We start from the raw sequence: 12,858 nt of genomic DNA on the forward strand, positions 1-12,858 counted from the left end.
AAGTTAAATGGTAAAGGTAAAGAAGTTAAGGTGGATGTGCCACTGTTTCCACCCTTCTCTCCTCACGTCATTACAGAGCTAATGAGCACTCTCAACACTTCTTTTTTTTCATTACAAAAAAGGGAAAAATAAATAAATAAATAATAGGATCACGTGAATCGGGTTTGGCTTTCCCACAATCACAAAGCATCCAATGTGCTGACAGAGGTTAAAGACTAAACAGTGCTCTTACACTCTCTCACACAGACACACACTTAACCCAAACCACAATATTCCACAGCCACACAGAGATCAGCCCCCGTTAGCCCAATTAAAGAGAATAGGACAGGGCTCCACACCCCCCTTTCCCCTGCTTGGGGAACCGGCCTGAGAAACAGAGGAGGAAACACTGGAGAAATGGGCCAGAGTAAAAACACCAACGTCTGCAACTTGATCACAAGTAGCCTGAAGTAAAATCATACTATAATCATACTATATTCACTTAGTTTCCCTGCACACGTTCAGTCTGGCAACAGCAGGAGTTGGATGGAGCTGCAGATTCTGGTGAGCTAGAGGCGTTTCAGCTAGTGAGGAAATGTGAAATAGGAGGCGCAGAAAGCCAAAGCTGTAATGAAACTGCAGCCAGAGCCTTTGGAGTTGGCACCGGCGGCACAATCGGTGGGTGCCGCTGGACTGGAAGGCTCATCTGAATAGGAAAAGTGCTCAGAGCTTTGAAAGCTTTTCCCAATACCATGACGCTTTCATGCTTGTCTAAGAACAGTTCAGAAGAGCTCGTGATGGAGACTCCTATATGAACAATAAAAGTTAAAGTTTAGCAAAATTTAAAAAAAGCTTTTACCATACATACACATAAAATGAAATTATAATATATACACAAGTGGTGGTAGTGCTACTTCGTATGTACTTCATGGTGAAATCACAGTTCAAGCCAAGCACTCGCGCACACACACACACACACACACACACACACACACACACACACACACACACACACACACACACACACACACACACACACACGTGGCACGACCAGCGCAGACCCGGTGAGGTGTGCAGCCCTGCCTGCCTTGCAGTGAGTCCTGGTCTCTGGAATGTTTGAACATTCCTCAGGAGAGGCGCTCGCTCCGGGAAGAGCCTGGGCAGGACGCAGGAATGGCAGCGGGGAGGGCTGGGGGAGGAGGGGGGGGGCGCTGAGGGCTGGGGGAGGAGAGAGGGGGGGGGGCACTGAGGGCTGGGGGAGAGAGGAGGGGCGCTGAGGGCTGGGGGAGAGGGGAGGGGTGGGGTTTCAAAGCCAGCCTTCTAAGCCTTCTAAGGGGGGGGGGGGGGGGGGGGGCAGTTATCTATTTAAAAAGCTCTAGTGGTGGAACAGGAAGGAAACAGGGAGTTTAGTTGTGCTCTTAAACAGTAACATGCAACCCACACATACACCCCCCCCATCCGGATAACCAAAGGAGTGAACACAAGTACATCTCCGTGATAAAAAGTGTCAGCTGTTATGAATATGTTAAAAGAGTTGATTGAAGAAATAGGAAGCTTCAGTTTATAGGAGGCTGACTAGAATTCATCCTCTTTAAGAGATTGTATGAGATGGCTACACAGACCCCCCCCCCCAGTGGTACACCATCTGTTTATCATTCCTTCATCCAAAACAATAGCTATTAAAAACACAGAACTAATTTTCTTCACAAACCTTTTACCTTAACAAATATATACTCATTGTGGCTTAAATAATAATTTAAAAATATTTGCAGTATATAACACTAATAATTACTTATGAATTTCAGCCTGGATTTAAAGATGCCAATGAAGAGAACGGGTCTACAGGGCCGCAGCTATGAAGCGCTAACGAACGTGTCCTCCTGCACCTCAGCCACAGTGCGCATGGTGTGTCTGCTCGCCACTCCGGGACTCCAGCGTCATCAGCAGGACAAGCCCGCCCGACAAGGAGCAGCACTACAGGCCGAGCGCCAATCATCTCGCTCGCTTCCGGAGCAAAGTCTCCGCCTCCTCCCCACGGAGCCATCGGTCAGTCTCAGTGCAGACAGAATCAGAAAGGCCCCCGACGGGGAGAAGGGAAGTGTTGGAGAAGACGGCTCTTTCCATAGCAAATGACACTTTGAGGGACCCCTGTGTGCCTGTGACTAACACAGCTCAGGGTCATCAAATCAAATTATCAGATCATCACATCCAAACTAAGGCCAGCCAAACTCCGTGACTGAGTACTGATGAAGGATCTCATACGTTTATTTGAGAATGAAAGACTTTACACTACAAGTATGAACACTTATTACACATATACTACTACTACTATGCCCAATGGACACATAATAACTACATATAATCACATGCCATTATTAGTGTGGGTGGAGAAGGAAAAAAACACATCCTTCAGCACTCAAAGTGGGCCAGTACTCAATCGAAAGTAATGGTGAGGCTAGTCACAGTAACGTTAATACTAGTCCCAGTAATGGTGAGGCTAGTCACAGCAATGTTAATACTAGTCACAGTAACGTTAATACTAGTCACAGCAATGTTAATACTAGTCACAGTAACGTTAATACTAGTCACAGCAATGTTAATACTAGTCACAGCAATGTTAATACTAGTCACAGTAACGTTAATACTAGTCACAGCAATGTTAATACTAGTCACAGTAACGTTAATACTAGTCACAGCAATGTTAATACTAGTCACAGTAACGTTAATACTAGTCACAGCAATGTTAATACTAGTCACAGTAACGTTAATACTAGTCACAGTAACGTTAATACTAGTCACAGCAATGTTAATACTAGTCACAGTAACGTTAATACTAGTCCCAGTAATGGTGAGGCTAGTCACAGCAATGTTAATACTAGTCACAGTAACGTTAATACTAGTCACAGCAATGTTAATACTAGTCACAGTAACGTTAATACTAGTCCCAGTAATGGTGAGGCTAGTCACAGCAATGTTAATACTAGTCACAGTAACGTTAATACTAGTCACAGCAATGTTAATACTAGTCACAGTAACGTTAATACTAGTCCCAGTAATGGTGAGGCTAGTCACAGCAATGTTAATACTAGTCACAGTAACATTAATACTAGTCACAGCAATGTTAATACTAGTCACAGTAACGTTAATACTAGTCCCAGTAATGGTGAGGCTAGTCACAGCAATGTTAATACTAGTCACAGTAACGTTAATACTAGTCACAGCAATGTTAATACTAGTCACAGTAACGTTAATACTAGTCACAGCAATGTTAATACTAGTCACAGTAACGTTAATACTAGTCACAGCAATGTTAATACTAGTCACAGTAACGTTAATACTAGTCCCAGTAATGGTGAGGCTAGTCACAGCAATGTTAATACTAGTCACAGTAACGTTAATACTAGTCACAGCAATGTTAATACTAGTCACAGTAACGTTAATACTAGTCCCAGTAATGGTGAGGCTAGTCACAGCAATGTTAATACTAGTCACAGTAACGTTAATACTAGTCACAGCAATGTTAATACTAGTCACAGTAACGTTAATACTAGTCCCAGTAATGGTGAGGCTAGTCACAGCAATGTTAATACTAGTCACAGTAACGTTAATACTAGTCACAGCAATGTTAATACTAGTCACAGTAACGTTAATACTAGTCCCAGTAATGGTGAGGCTAGTCACAGCAATGTTAATACTAGTCACAGTAACGTTAATACTAGTCACAGCAATGTTAATACTAGTCACAGTAACGTTAATACTAGTCCCAGTAATGGTGAGGCTAGTCACAGCAATGTTAATACTAGTCACAGTAACGTTAATACTAGTCACAGCAATGTTAATACTAGTCACAGTAACGTTAATACTAGTCCCAGTAATGGTGAGGCTAGTCACAGCAATGTTAATACTAGTCACAGTAACGTTAATACTAGTCACAGCAATGTTAATACTAGTCACAGTAACGTTAATACTAGTCCCAGTAATGGTGAGGCTAGTCACAGCAATGTTAATACTAGTCACAGTAACGTTAATACTAGTCACAGCAATGTTAATACTAGTCACAGTAACGTTAATACTAGTCCCAGTAATGGTGAGGCTAGTCACAGCAATGTTAATACTAGTCACAGTAACGTTAATACTAGTCACAGCAATGTTAATACTAGTCACAGTAACGTTAATACTAGTCCCAGTAATGGTGAGGCTAGTCACAGCAATGTTAATACTAGTCACAGTAACGTTAATACTAGTCACAGCAATGTTAATACTAGTCACAGTAACGTTAATACTAGTCCCAGTAATGGTGAGGCTAGTCACAGCAATGTTAATACTAGTCACAGTAACGTTAATACTAGTCACAGCAATGTTAATACTAGTCACAGTAACGTTAATACTAGTCCCAGTAATGGTGAGGCTAGTCACAGCAATGTTAATACTAGTCACAGTAACGTTAATACTAGTCACAGCAATGTTAATACTAGTCACAGTAACGTTAATACTAGTCCCAGTAATGGTGAGGCTAGTCACAGCAATGTTAATACTAGTCACAGTAACGTTAATACTAGTCACAGTAACGTTAATGCTAGTCCCAGTAATGGTGAGGCTAGTCACAGCAATGTTAATACTAGTCACAGTAACGTTAATGCTAGTCACAGCAATGTTAATACTAGTCACAGTAACGTTAATACTAGTCACAGCAATGTTAATACTAGTCACAGTAACGTTAATACTAGTCACAGCAATGTTAATACTAGTCACAGTAACGTTAATACTAGTCCCAGTAATGGTGAGGCTAGTCACAGCAATGTTAATACTAGTCACAGTAACGTTAATACTAGTCACAGCAATGTTAATACTAGTCACAGCAATGTTAATACTAGTCACAGTAACGTTAATACTAGTCCCAGTAATGGTGAGGCTAGTCACAGCAATGTTAATACTAGTCACAGTAACGTTAATACTAGTCACAGCAATGTTAATACTAGTCACAGTAACGTTAATACTAGTCACAGCAATGTTAATACTAGTCACAGTAACGTTAATACTAGTCCCAGTAATGGTGAGGCTAGTCACAGCAATGTTAATACTAGTCACAGTAACGTTAATACTAGTCACAGCAATGTTAATACTAGTCACAGTAACGTTAATACTAGTCCCAGTAATGGTGAGGCTAGTCACAGCAATGTTAATACTAGTCACAGTAACGTTAATACTAGTCACAGCAATGTTAATACTAGTCACAGTAACGTTAATACTAGTCCCAGTAATGGTGAGGCTAGTCACAGCAATGTTAATACTAGTCACAGTAACGTTAATACTAGTCACAGCAATGTTAATACTAGTCACAGTAACGTTAATACTAGTCCCAGTAATGGTGAGGCTAGTCACAGCAATGTTAATACTAGTCACAGTAACGTTAATACTAGTCACAGCAATGTTAATACTAGTCACAGTAACGTTAATGCTAGTCCCAGTAATGGTGAGGCTAGTCACAGCAATGTTAATACTAGTCACAGTAACGTTAATGCTAGTCACAGCAATGTTAATACTAGTCACAGTAACGTTAATACTAGTCACAGCAATGTTAATACTAGTCACAGTAACGTTAATACTAGTCACAGCAATGTTAATACTAGTCACAGTAACGTTAATACTAGTCCCAGTAATGGTGAGGCTAGTCACAGCAATGTTAATACTAGTCACAGTAACGTTAATACTAGTCACAGCAATGTTAATACTAGTCACAGTAACATTAATACTAGTCCCAGTAATGGTGAGGCTAGTCACAGCAATGTTAATACTAGTCACAGTAACGTTAATACTAGTCACAGCAATGTTAATACTAGTCACAGTAACGTTAATACTAGTCCCAGTAACGTTAATACTAGTCCCAGTAATGGTGAGGCTAGTCACAGCAATGTTAATACTAGTCACAGTAACGTTAATACTAGTCACAGCAATGTTAATACTAGTCACAGTAACGTTAATACTAGTCCCAGTAATGGTGAGGCTAGTCACAGCAATGTTAATACTAGTCACAGTAACGTTAATACTAGTCACAGCAATGTTAATACTAGTCACAGTAACGTTAATACTAGTCCCAGTAATGGTGAGGCTAGTCACAGCAATGTTAATACTAGTCACAGTAACGTTAATACTAGTCACAGCAATGTTAATACTAGTCACAGTAACGTTAATGCTAGTCCCAGTAATGGTGAGGCTAGTCACAGCAATGTTAATACTAGTCACAGTAACGTTAATGCTAGTCCCAGTAATGGTGAGGCTAGTCACAGCAATGTTAATACTAGTCACAGTAACGTTAATACTAGTCACAGTAACGTTAATACTAGTCACAGCAATGTTAATACTAGTCACAGTAACGTTAATACTAGTCCCAGTAATGGTGAGGCTAGTCACAGCAATGTTAATACTAGTCACAGTAACGTTAATACTAGTCACAGCAATGTTAATACTAGTCACAGTAACGTTAATACTAGTCCCAGTAATGGTGAGGCTAGTCACAGCAATGTTAATACTAGTCACAGTAACGTTAATGCTAGTCACAGCAATGTTAATACTAGTCACAGTAACGTTAATGCTAGTCACAGCAATGGTGAGGCTAGTCACAGCAATGTTAATACTAGTCCCAGTAATGGTGAGGCTAGTCACAGCAATGTTAATACTAGTCACAGTAACGTTAATGCTAGTCACAGCAATGTTAATACTAGTCACAGTAACGTTAATACTAGTCCCAGTAATGGTGAGGCTAGTCACAGCAATGTTAATACTAGTCACAGTAACGTTAATGCTAGTCACAGCAATGTTAATACTAGTCACAGTAACGTTAATACTAGTCCCAGTAATGGTGAGGCTAGTCACAGCAATGTTAATACTAGTCACAGTAACGTTAATGCTAGTCACAGCAATGTTAATACTAGTCACAGTAACGTTAATGCTAGTCCCAGTAATGGTGAGGCTAGTCACAGCAATGTTAATACTAGTCACAGTAATGTTAATGCTAGTCCCAGTAATGGTGAGGCTAGTCACAGCAATGTTAATACTAGTCACAGCAATGTTAATACTAGTCACAGTAACGTTAATAGTCACAGTAATGGTGAGGCTAGTCACAGCAATGTTAATACTAGTCACAGTAACGTTAATAGTCACAGTAATGGTGAGGCTAGTCACAGCAATGTTAATACTAGTCACAGTAACGTTAATGCTAGTCCCAGTAATGGTGAGGCTAGTCACAGCAATGTTAATACTAGTCACAGTAACGTTAATAGTCACAGTAATGGTGAGGCTAGTCACAGCAATGTTAATACTAGTCACAGCAATGTTAATACTAGTCACAGTAACGTTAATAGTCACAGTAATGGTATGGCTAAATAATGATGTTGGCCTGGCTCCAAAACGCAGAAAGAGAAAACGTGAGTCAGACAACAAAACAGAAATTCAATCAGTGCGTGTGCTAAATGCAGACCAGGAGCAGGAAGCTACCGTTATCGATAGCCTGGCGATAGGATAGAAGCGAAAACACCTGCAGCTAGCAGCACCGCTCACACCGGCATGACGTTAACTAGAACCCAAATAAAGGTTGTCCCCCCCCCCCCCGACTGTTGTTTAAAGGATCAAATCATCGTGTTTTTGTTCACACACAAGCACACACACATGTATAGCAGTAGACACATATAGTATCATACAGATAATATGTGATTAAGTAGTTCTATATTATTATTTTTAATAATGTGGCAAACTGAGGACATTAAAACACGTTGTAGAATTCATAATGTAATACGTAATGATATGCTACCAGCAGATACACACGCCAAGATGTGATGAGAGGTGAGCACACTTTCAGTGATGCTGACCTACATGGCTGGATGTGGCTTTTCAAGAGCTCTGGCAACGATCTGGCATAGCTGATTAATTAACACTAATTAGCATTAATCAAATTAACCCACAATTTTGAAACGCTATGTAGTGCAGCGCTTGAGAGAATGAGCACTTAGCTATCTTGTACAAAGGACCTAGGTTAGTTAGGTGTTAGGTGAGGGCAGCAGGCCTTGCTGAATGATAGCTACAACACGTTTCCCACCCTGTGGACGAGGGACCCTTCTCTCACTCAAAATGTCTAAACCAAACTAATTCTATCAGTGGATTTCAGAATCAAATAATCATTTTGTTACCCAGGACTAAATGGACTGCACTTCGATCCACCTGTACTTTGAGCCTTAAAAGATCTGTCCACAGTTTAGGCTATGTAAAATAAACCTAAATTACTATCTGGTCGTAAACACACAGATAGTGTGATGTGCAGATATCGATTCAAACATTAAACAGGTATAAATAACAATAATCAGACAATTCAATATTACTTTAGGTATTCAAGATGAGCCTACACTTACAACACTGACAACATTACACACATGTAAACACAGCTGGGATCAATCACAATCATTCCACCCAAACGGATAAAGATGTACAGATCCAGATAAGCTAAAAGGATTAATCACACCACTATGGCGATTGAACTGTTCTGAATTCCCAAACATAGATTGGGAAACACAAATGGTACAAACACAAACACACACACACACACACAGGCAGGCGTCTCATGTGCAGCACTTTCACCCCGTAGCTGTTTAGCTCTGAAGGGAAACAGACTCTCATTCCACTTTTCCACTTCCGCCATGTGATGCTGCTGTGCTGTGTGCAGCACGCTGTGAATCGCTGATGCAAAACCCAAATGAGGTGAAACCTGCCTGCTGCATGTGTGAGGTTTAACACTCAAACCTCTCTTCCACCTGAGCAGCACCCACTCAACAGACGGGCCATGTTGGGCCTCAATCAGTATTGCCATCTGCTAAGAGACAGCAAGAGTGAAAGCCCCAGCCCACCGAAACATTCCAAAATCTGCCCTTGTAGTGACAACAGGAATGTTATTTTAATAAGACTGTTTCTTTCTTTAAAAATAACAATGAAGGACAGCTCTAGAAAATGAAAATAGCTGAAAATGTCAGGGACAGAGAATAAATGAAAAGCTTACCCCTGAGTATGAAAGCATCACCTTTCAAATCCAAATGTATTTAGTACAACTAAATGTAATACTTATTTCCAAATTTAATCATTTTGGTTTCCACAATTCATGGAGACGCCTCCCAGAACAGCAGCTGTTTTTCACATAATTTAATTTCATATAATGCTGAAACAATCTTACAATCATTTGCTAAAAGTAGCACCATCCCTACACACTTGTAGAAAAACACTGAGACTGCAACAATTCCACATGACAATGAAGTCAGACGAGCCACAGCAGCAAACTCAACACTGCACAATGAACCAGCCTGAACTCCACCCTCTCTTTCTGCAGTCCTCCTGAACCACTTGTAGCATACTGGGTGCAAACCAGCTGCTGTTTAAAAACCTTTAAAAAAGCCTTTAGTGGATGTGTTACTTGGTAGGGGACAGGGTGGTGTTAAGTCTGGTTTAGGAATATAATAAACGTATTTCATATTCAGATTTCACCCAGCTGACATGAAGAATTTCCAACCCTTTAGTTCAGAGTGTATTTCTTTGACAGTAATGAGCGGTAGGAAGTGAGGATTGCATGTCAAGCAGACAGCCCCTCTGGGCACCCTTACCTGAGGAAGGGCGGTGTTGAGCTGCCTCTGGAGGGAGTCTCGTTCATGGCTGATCTCATGGAGCTTGCTCTGCGTGAGGCCAAGGTTCTCCTGGGTCTCCCGGAGGGTCTCCAGCAGCCGGTCTCGCTCCTCCAGCATGGACACCATCAGCGACTCAAAGTGGCCCTCCGAGTCGGACTGCAGTGGTGAGCCAGAGCCCCGCCCACTGCCGTTACTCCCCACCTCTGATTCGCTAATGGTGGGCATCACCTCGCACATCATCTGGGAGGTTAAAACACAAAACATCCTGAACATGGGGGTCTAGAACTTGAGAAAGCAATCAGAAATGCTGTCTTGTTTTCCCTCAGTTTTGAAGCCATCTGAAAACTGTCAGGGATAGTTTTGAAATCACACACTGCAAAAAACCTATAAATCGATAAAAAACACTGATCTGTCAAGACAAAAATGTGGTTATTCAGCAACCTAGAACATCTGACCAATAAATCAAAATCACTACGTAACCATAAGCTTACCAACAAGAAGGGCCACGATAGCAGAAACCTAGCAATGACTTTCAAACATACATTCCCAATCCAGGGCACAGTATCACTGAGGAAATCACAAAAACTAGTGTAACAAATTCGGCTAAAAGGGGGGGAACCTTCATATACCATGAAGACCAGTGGACAGGGCCGCTGTTCTGCTGAATCAGGCCTACTCACCATAGGTAAAGCCTCATTTCAAACCAGGTGGATTTGCACAGATTTATAGGTGCGGGGAATTGGCTGAAATTATCTAAAGAAAACTAACGGAGAGCCAGCACAGTGATGGAGATGCATCATTCATCACAATCCTCAGCCACAACGCACTTCCTTTCAAAGAACACTGTGCTCAGATCAGTGCCCAAGATATTCTCTACAGTAGCTCCTTAGCTCCATCCAACTTCTCCTCAGGAGAGGGAAGCTGTTCACAGCCAGCCCCTCCCCCACGCCGTCAGACACTGCACATCTAACGGAGATGGAGAATGAATGGCAGGGAGTGTGAGAAAACGTAACCCAATTTTGCCTTGGCAAATGTGGCTACAGACCCAAAAAGAGGTCAAACTCAGAGATTTACAATAGTAATTTTGAGAGGAGGGGGTGAATTCTGCGGCTCTGATTGACAGATGGCACTTGCGGGATACCTGGGAACCGCGCGGCCGCTGAGCATGAAATCAGCCAATGGGCATCAGTCACGCTCACCTTTCGCCAAAGCTACACAATGGCGCGTAACCGAACCTCCACGAGGCTTTTATCGTCGCAGTGCGGCCCGCGCGTGAATGGAGTCACGTGACACTGCTGCGTGACACCTGAAAGGTGAGCTGTAATAACGCAGGTTGGGCTACTTATAGATCACCCTGACGGCCTGGGTGAGCTACAGAGGGTGTTCCACACGGCCATCCTTCACAAATACTGTTTAGTGCAAGTCTACTGGTTCTGTGAGAAAAGCGAGAAATAACTTTAATGAAAAGAAAATAATTTACCACAGACAAGTAAATCACCAAAATTAAAAAGTATTGACAGTTATCCCTACTTATCAAAATGTCAATTTCTGCATATTCACAATGTTTTGGGGAGAAAAGCAAAACTCAGCATGGAAGAAAGAACGAAATGTACTCTGAAACTATTATTTGCTTTCACACACGCCAACGTTATAAACTCTGCCCAGTATCTTGCCTTTGTTAGAAATACCTTTGCAGAAAGGATGAAGTTTCAGCCAGTGTTTGTGGCGTTAGGGTAACTCCAATATAGTCAGACTCAATCACACCGGTTAGTTGAAGGTGATCCTCCAAGCCATCCAAAATACCGAGCCGTCCACTGGATTAAGTAACTCACAAACACCTCACGAGTTGGAGAAGGTCCCCAAAAGATCTCAATCAGCCCAGACTAACATTATTCTCAACGTTAACCTCTCATATACTCTGAAAACAATTCATAGCTAAAGTACAAAACTAATATGGTTAAACTGTTGACATTATCTACACTCCAAAACCATTGTTGTGCCTATTTATATTTAAGACAGGTTTAGAAAATATAATTACAAATTCATTCTGACCAAGAAACATGTACAGAAACCCTGCAGAGAAACGGCAGCTAGCATGAAGCTAAGGACAGGAGAACAGTTAGCAACCAGCTAGCTGCCAGCTAGATAAAACACTAGGATGGGCCTTTAAAAAGTGCTTTTGTTCCTCTTGTCGATTACAAAAATTGTATTTAAGGCAAAAAAGAGGCCAAACAGTGAACGTGTATCGTGTAAATCCTTCAGTTTTATCCTCAGCTGCTGAGCCGCGTCACCACAGACGAGACTCGCTGTGATCCAGCACAGACGTCGGGAAAAAAGACCGTAAAAACGCCAAATTCCTCAACTAAAAACAAATCTCAAATATAAAATGTCACTTTCTCCAAACACGTCCGCTTTCACTTGAGTTCTAGCCAGTAACTCCGAAATGTTTTGTTAAAATCCAGGACTTTGTGGTGTAAAGCTCGCTGCTCCCCGACTCTTCCCGGTCGGCTCTCCAGAACTCACTGATGACGTCCGTGCGCGGCCTCGCGGGAACGCGCGCACACAAAATGCCCCCAACAGCAATTTGATCACTGCAGATTACACAAACCTACAAAACCGAACGGTTTAATTCCGGCATGTTTACTGGGCATGTCTATTTTAAAGCCCCACTAAAAGTATTAAGTGTTACATTTATATTGTAAGGAATAAGTGTACATTTTAACACCTGTTGAAGTCAAACTTAAAAGAAAACCGGTAGGAAAATGTACTAAAATTCTGACGGGAGTGGATTCAGGTAGTTCTTTTAACTGATTACTTTCATTGGATATTTTAAATAAAATGTATCGCATTCAAAAAATTCCCTGCAATATGTTACACAATTACCATTCACAAGAGAAAAATAAACCTACAGAGAAACTCACAATAGCCATGTCTGTGTAGCCATGTGTGCTTATGTAAACCAATTCTTTCGTGATTTTTATAGCATAAGTGCCAGTGTCTGTTATCCCGTGTTTCCTGTTTGGTGTAAATAATTTATGACATAGGTACTCAGAATACTGCCCCATTCAATCAGCTCAGAGCTTGTTGCTGTAGATAGTCCACTTCAGATATCCTAGTTAATGGTGAACATTGTCCTGAACAGCTTGTGTAGCTATGTCACAGAGAAAAAAACAGTAGTAATCCGACCTGGGTTATTACAGCAAAAAAGTGCCCAGATTCC

The 12,858-nt window shown here is 41.5% G+C and overlaps 1 protein-coding gene across 14 annotated transcripts in view; it reads right to left on the reverse strand.

Annotated features, from left to right (window-relative positions):
• ppfia1 (PTPRF interacting protein alpha 1) overlaps positions 1–12,172 on the reverse strand; it is a 58,658-nt gene extending 46,486 nt beyond the window's left edge. For 7 of the 14 annotated variants that reach the window (XM_076989176.1, XM_076989145.1, XM_076989147.1 and 4 more), the window contains exons 1-2: positions 11,327–12,172; positions 9,618–9,878 (exon numbers count right to left, since the gene is read on the reverse strand). In XM_076989176.1, coding sequence (XP_076845291.1) covers positions 9,618–9,878 — 261 coding nt within the window. In that variant the 5' untranslated portion in view covers positions 11,327–12,172. The remainder of the gene's footprint in view (positions 1–9,617; positions 9,879–11,326) is intronic. The other 7 variants (XM_076989183.1, XM_076989149.1, XM_076989169.1 and 4 more) reach the window with 2 other exon arrangements.
• Between the last annotated feature and the right edge of the window lie 686 nt (positions 12,173–12,858).

The sequence above is a fragment of the Brachyhypopomus gauderio genome, chromosome 2 (assembly GCF_052324685.1).
Source record: "Brachyhypopomus gauderio isolate BG-103 chromosome 2, BGAUD_0.2, whole genome shotgun sequence".
NCBI classification, from domain to species: Eukaryota; Metazoa; Chordata; class Actinopteri; order Gymnotiformes; family Hypopomidae; genus Brachyhypopomus; species Brachyhypopomus gauderio.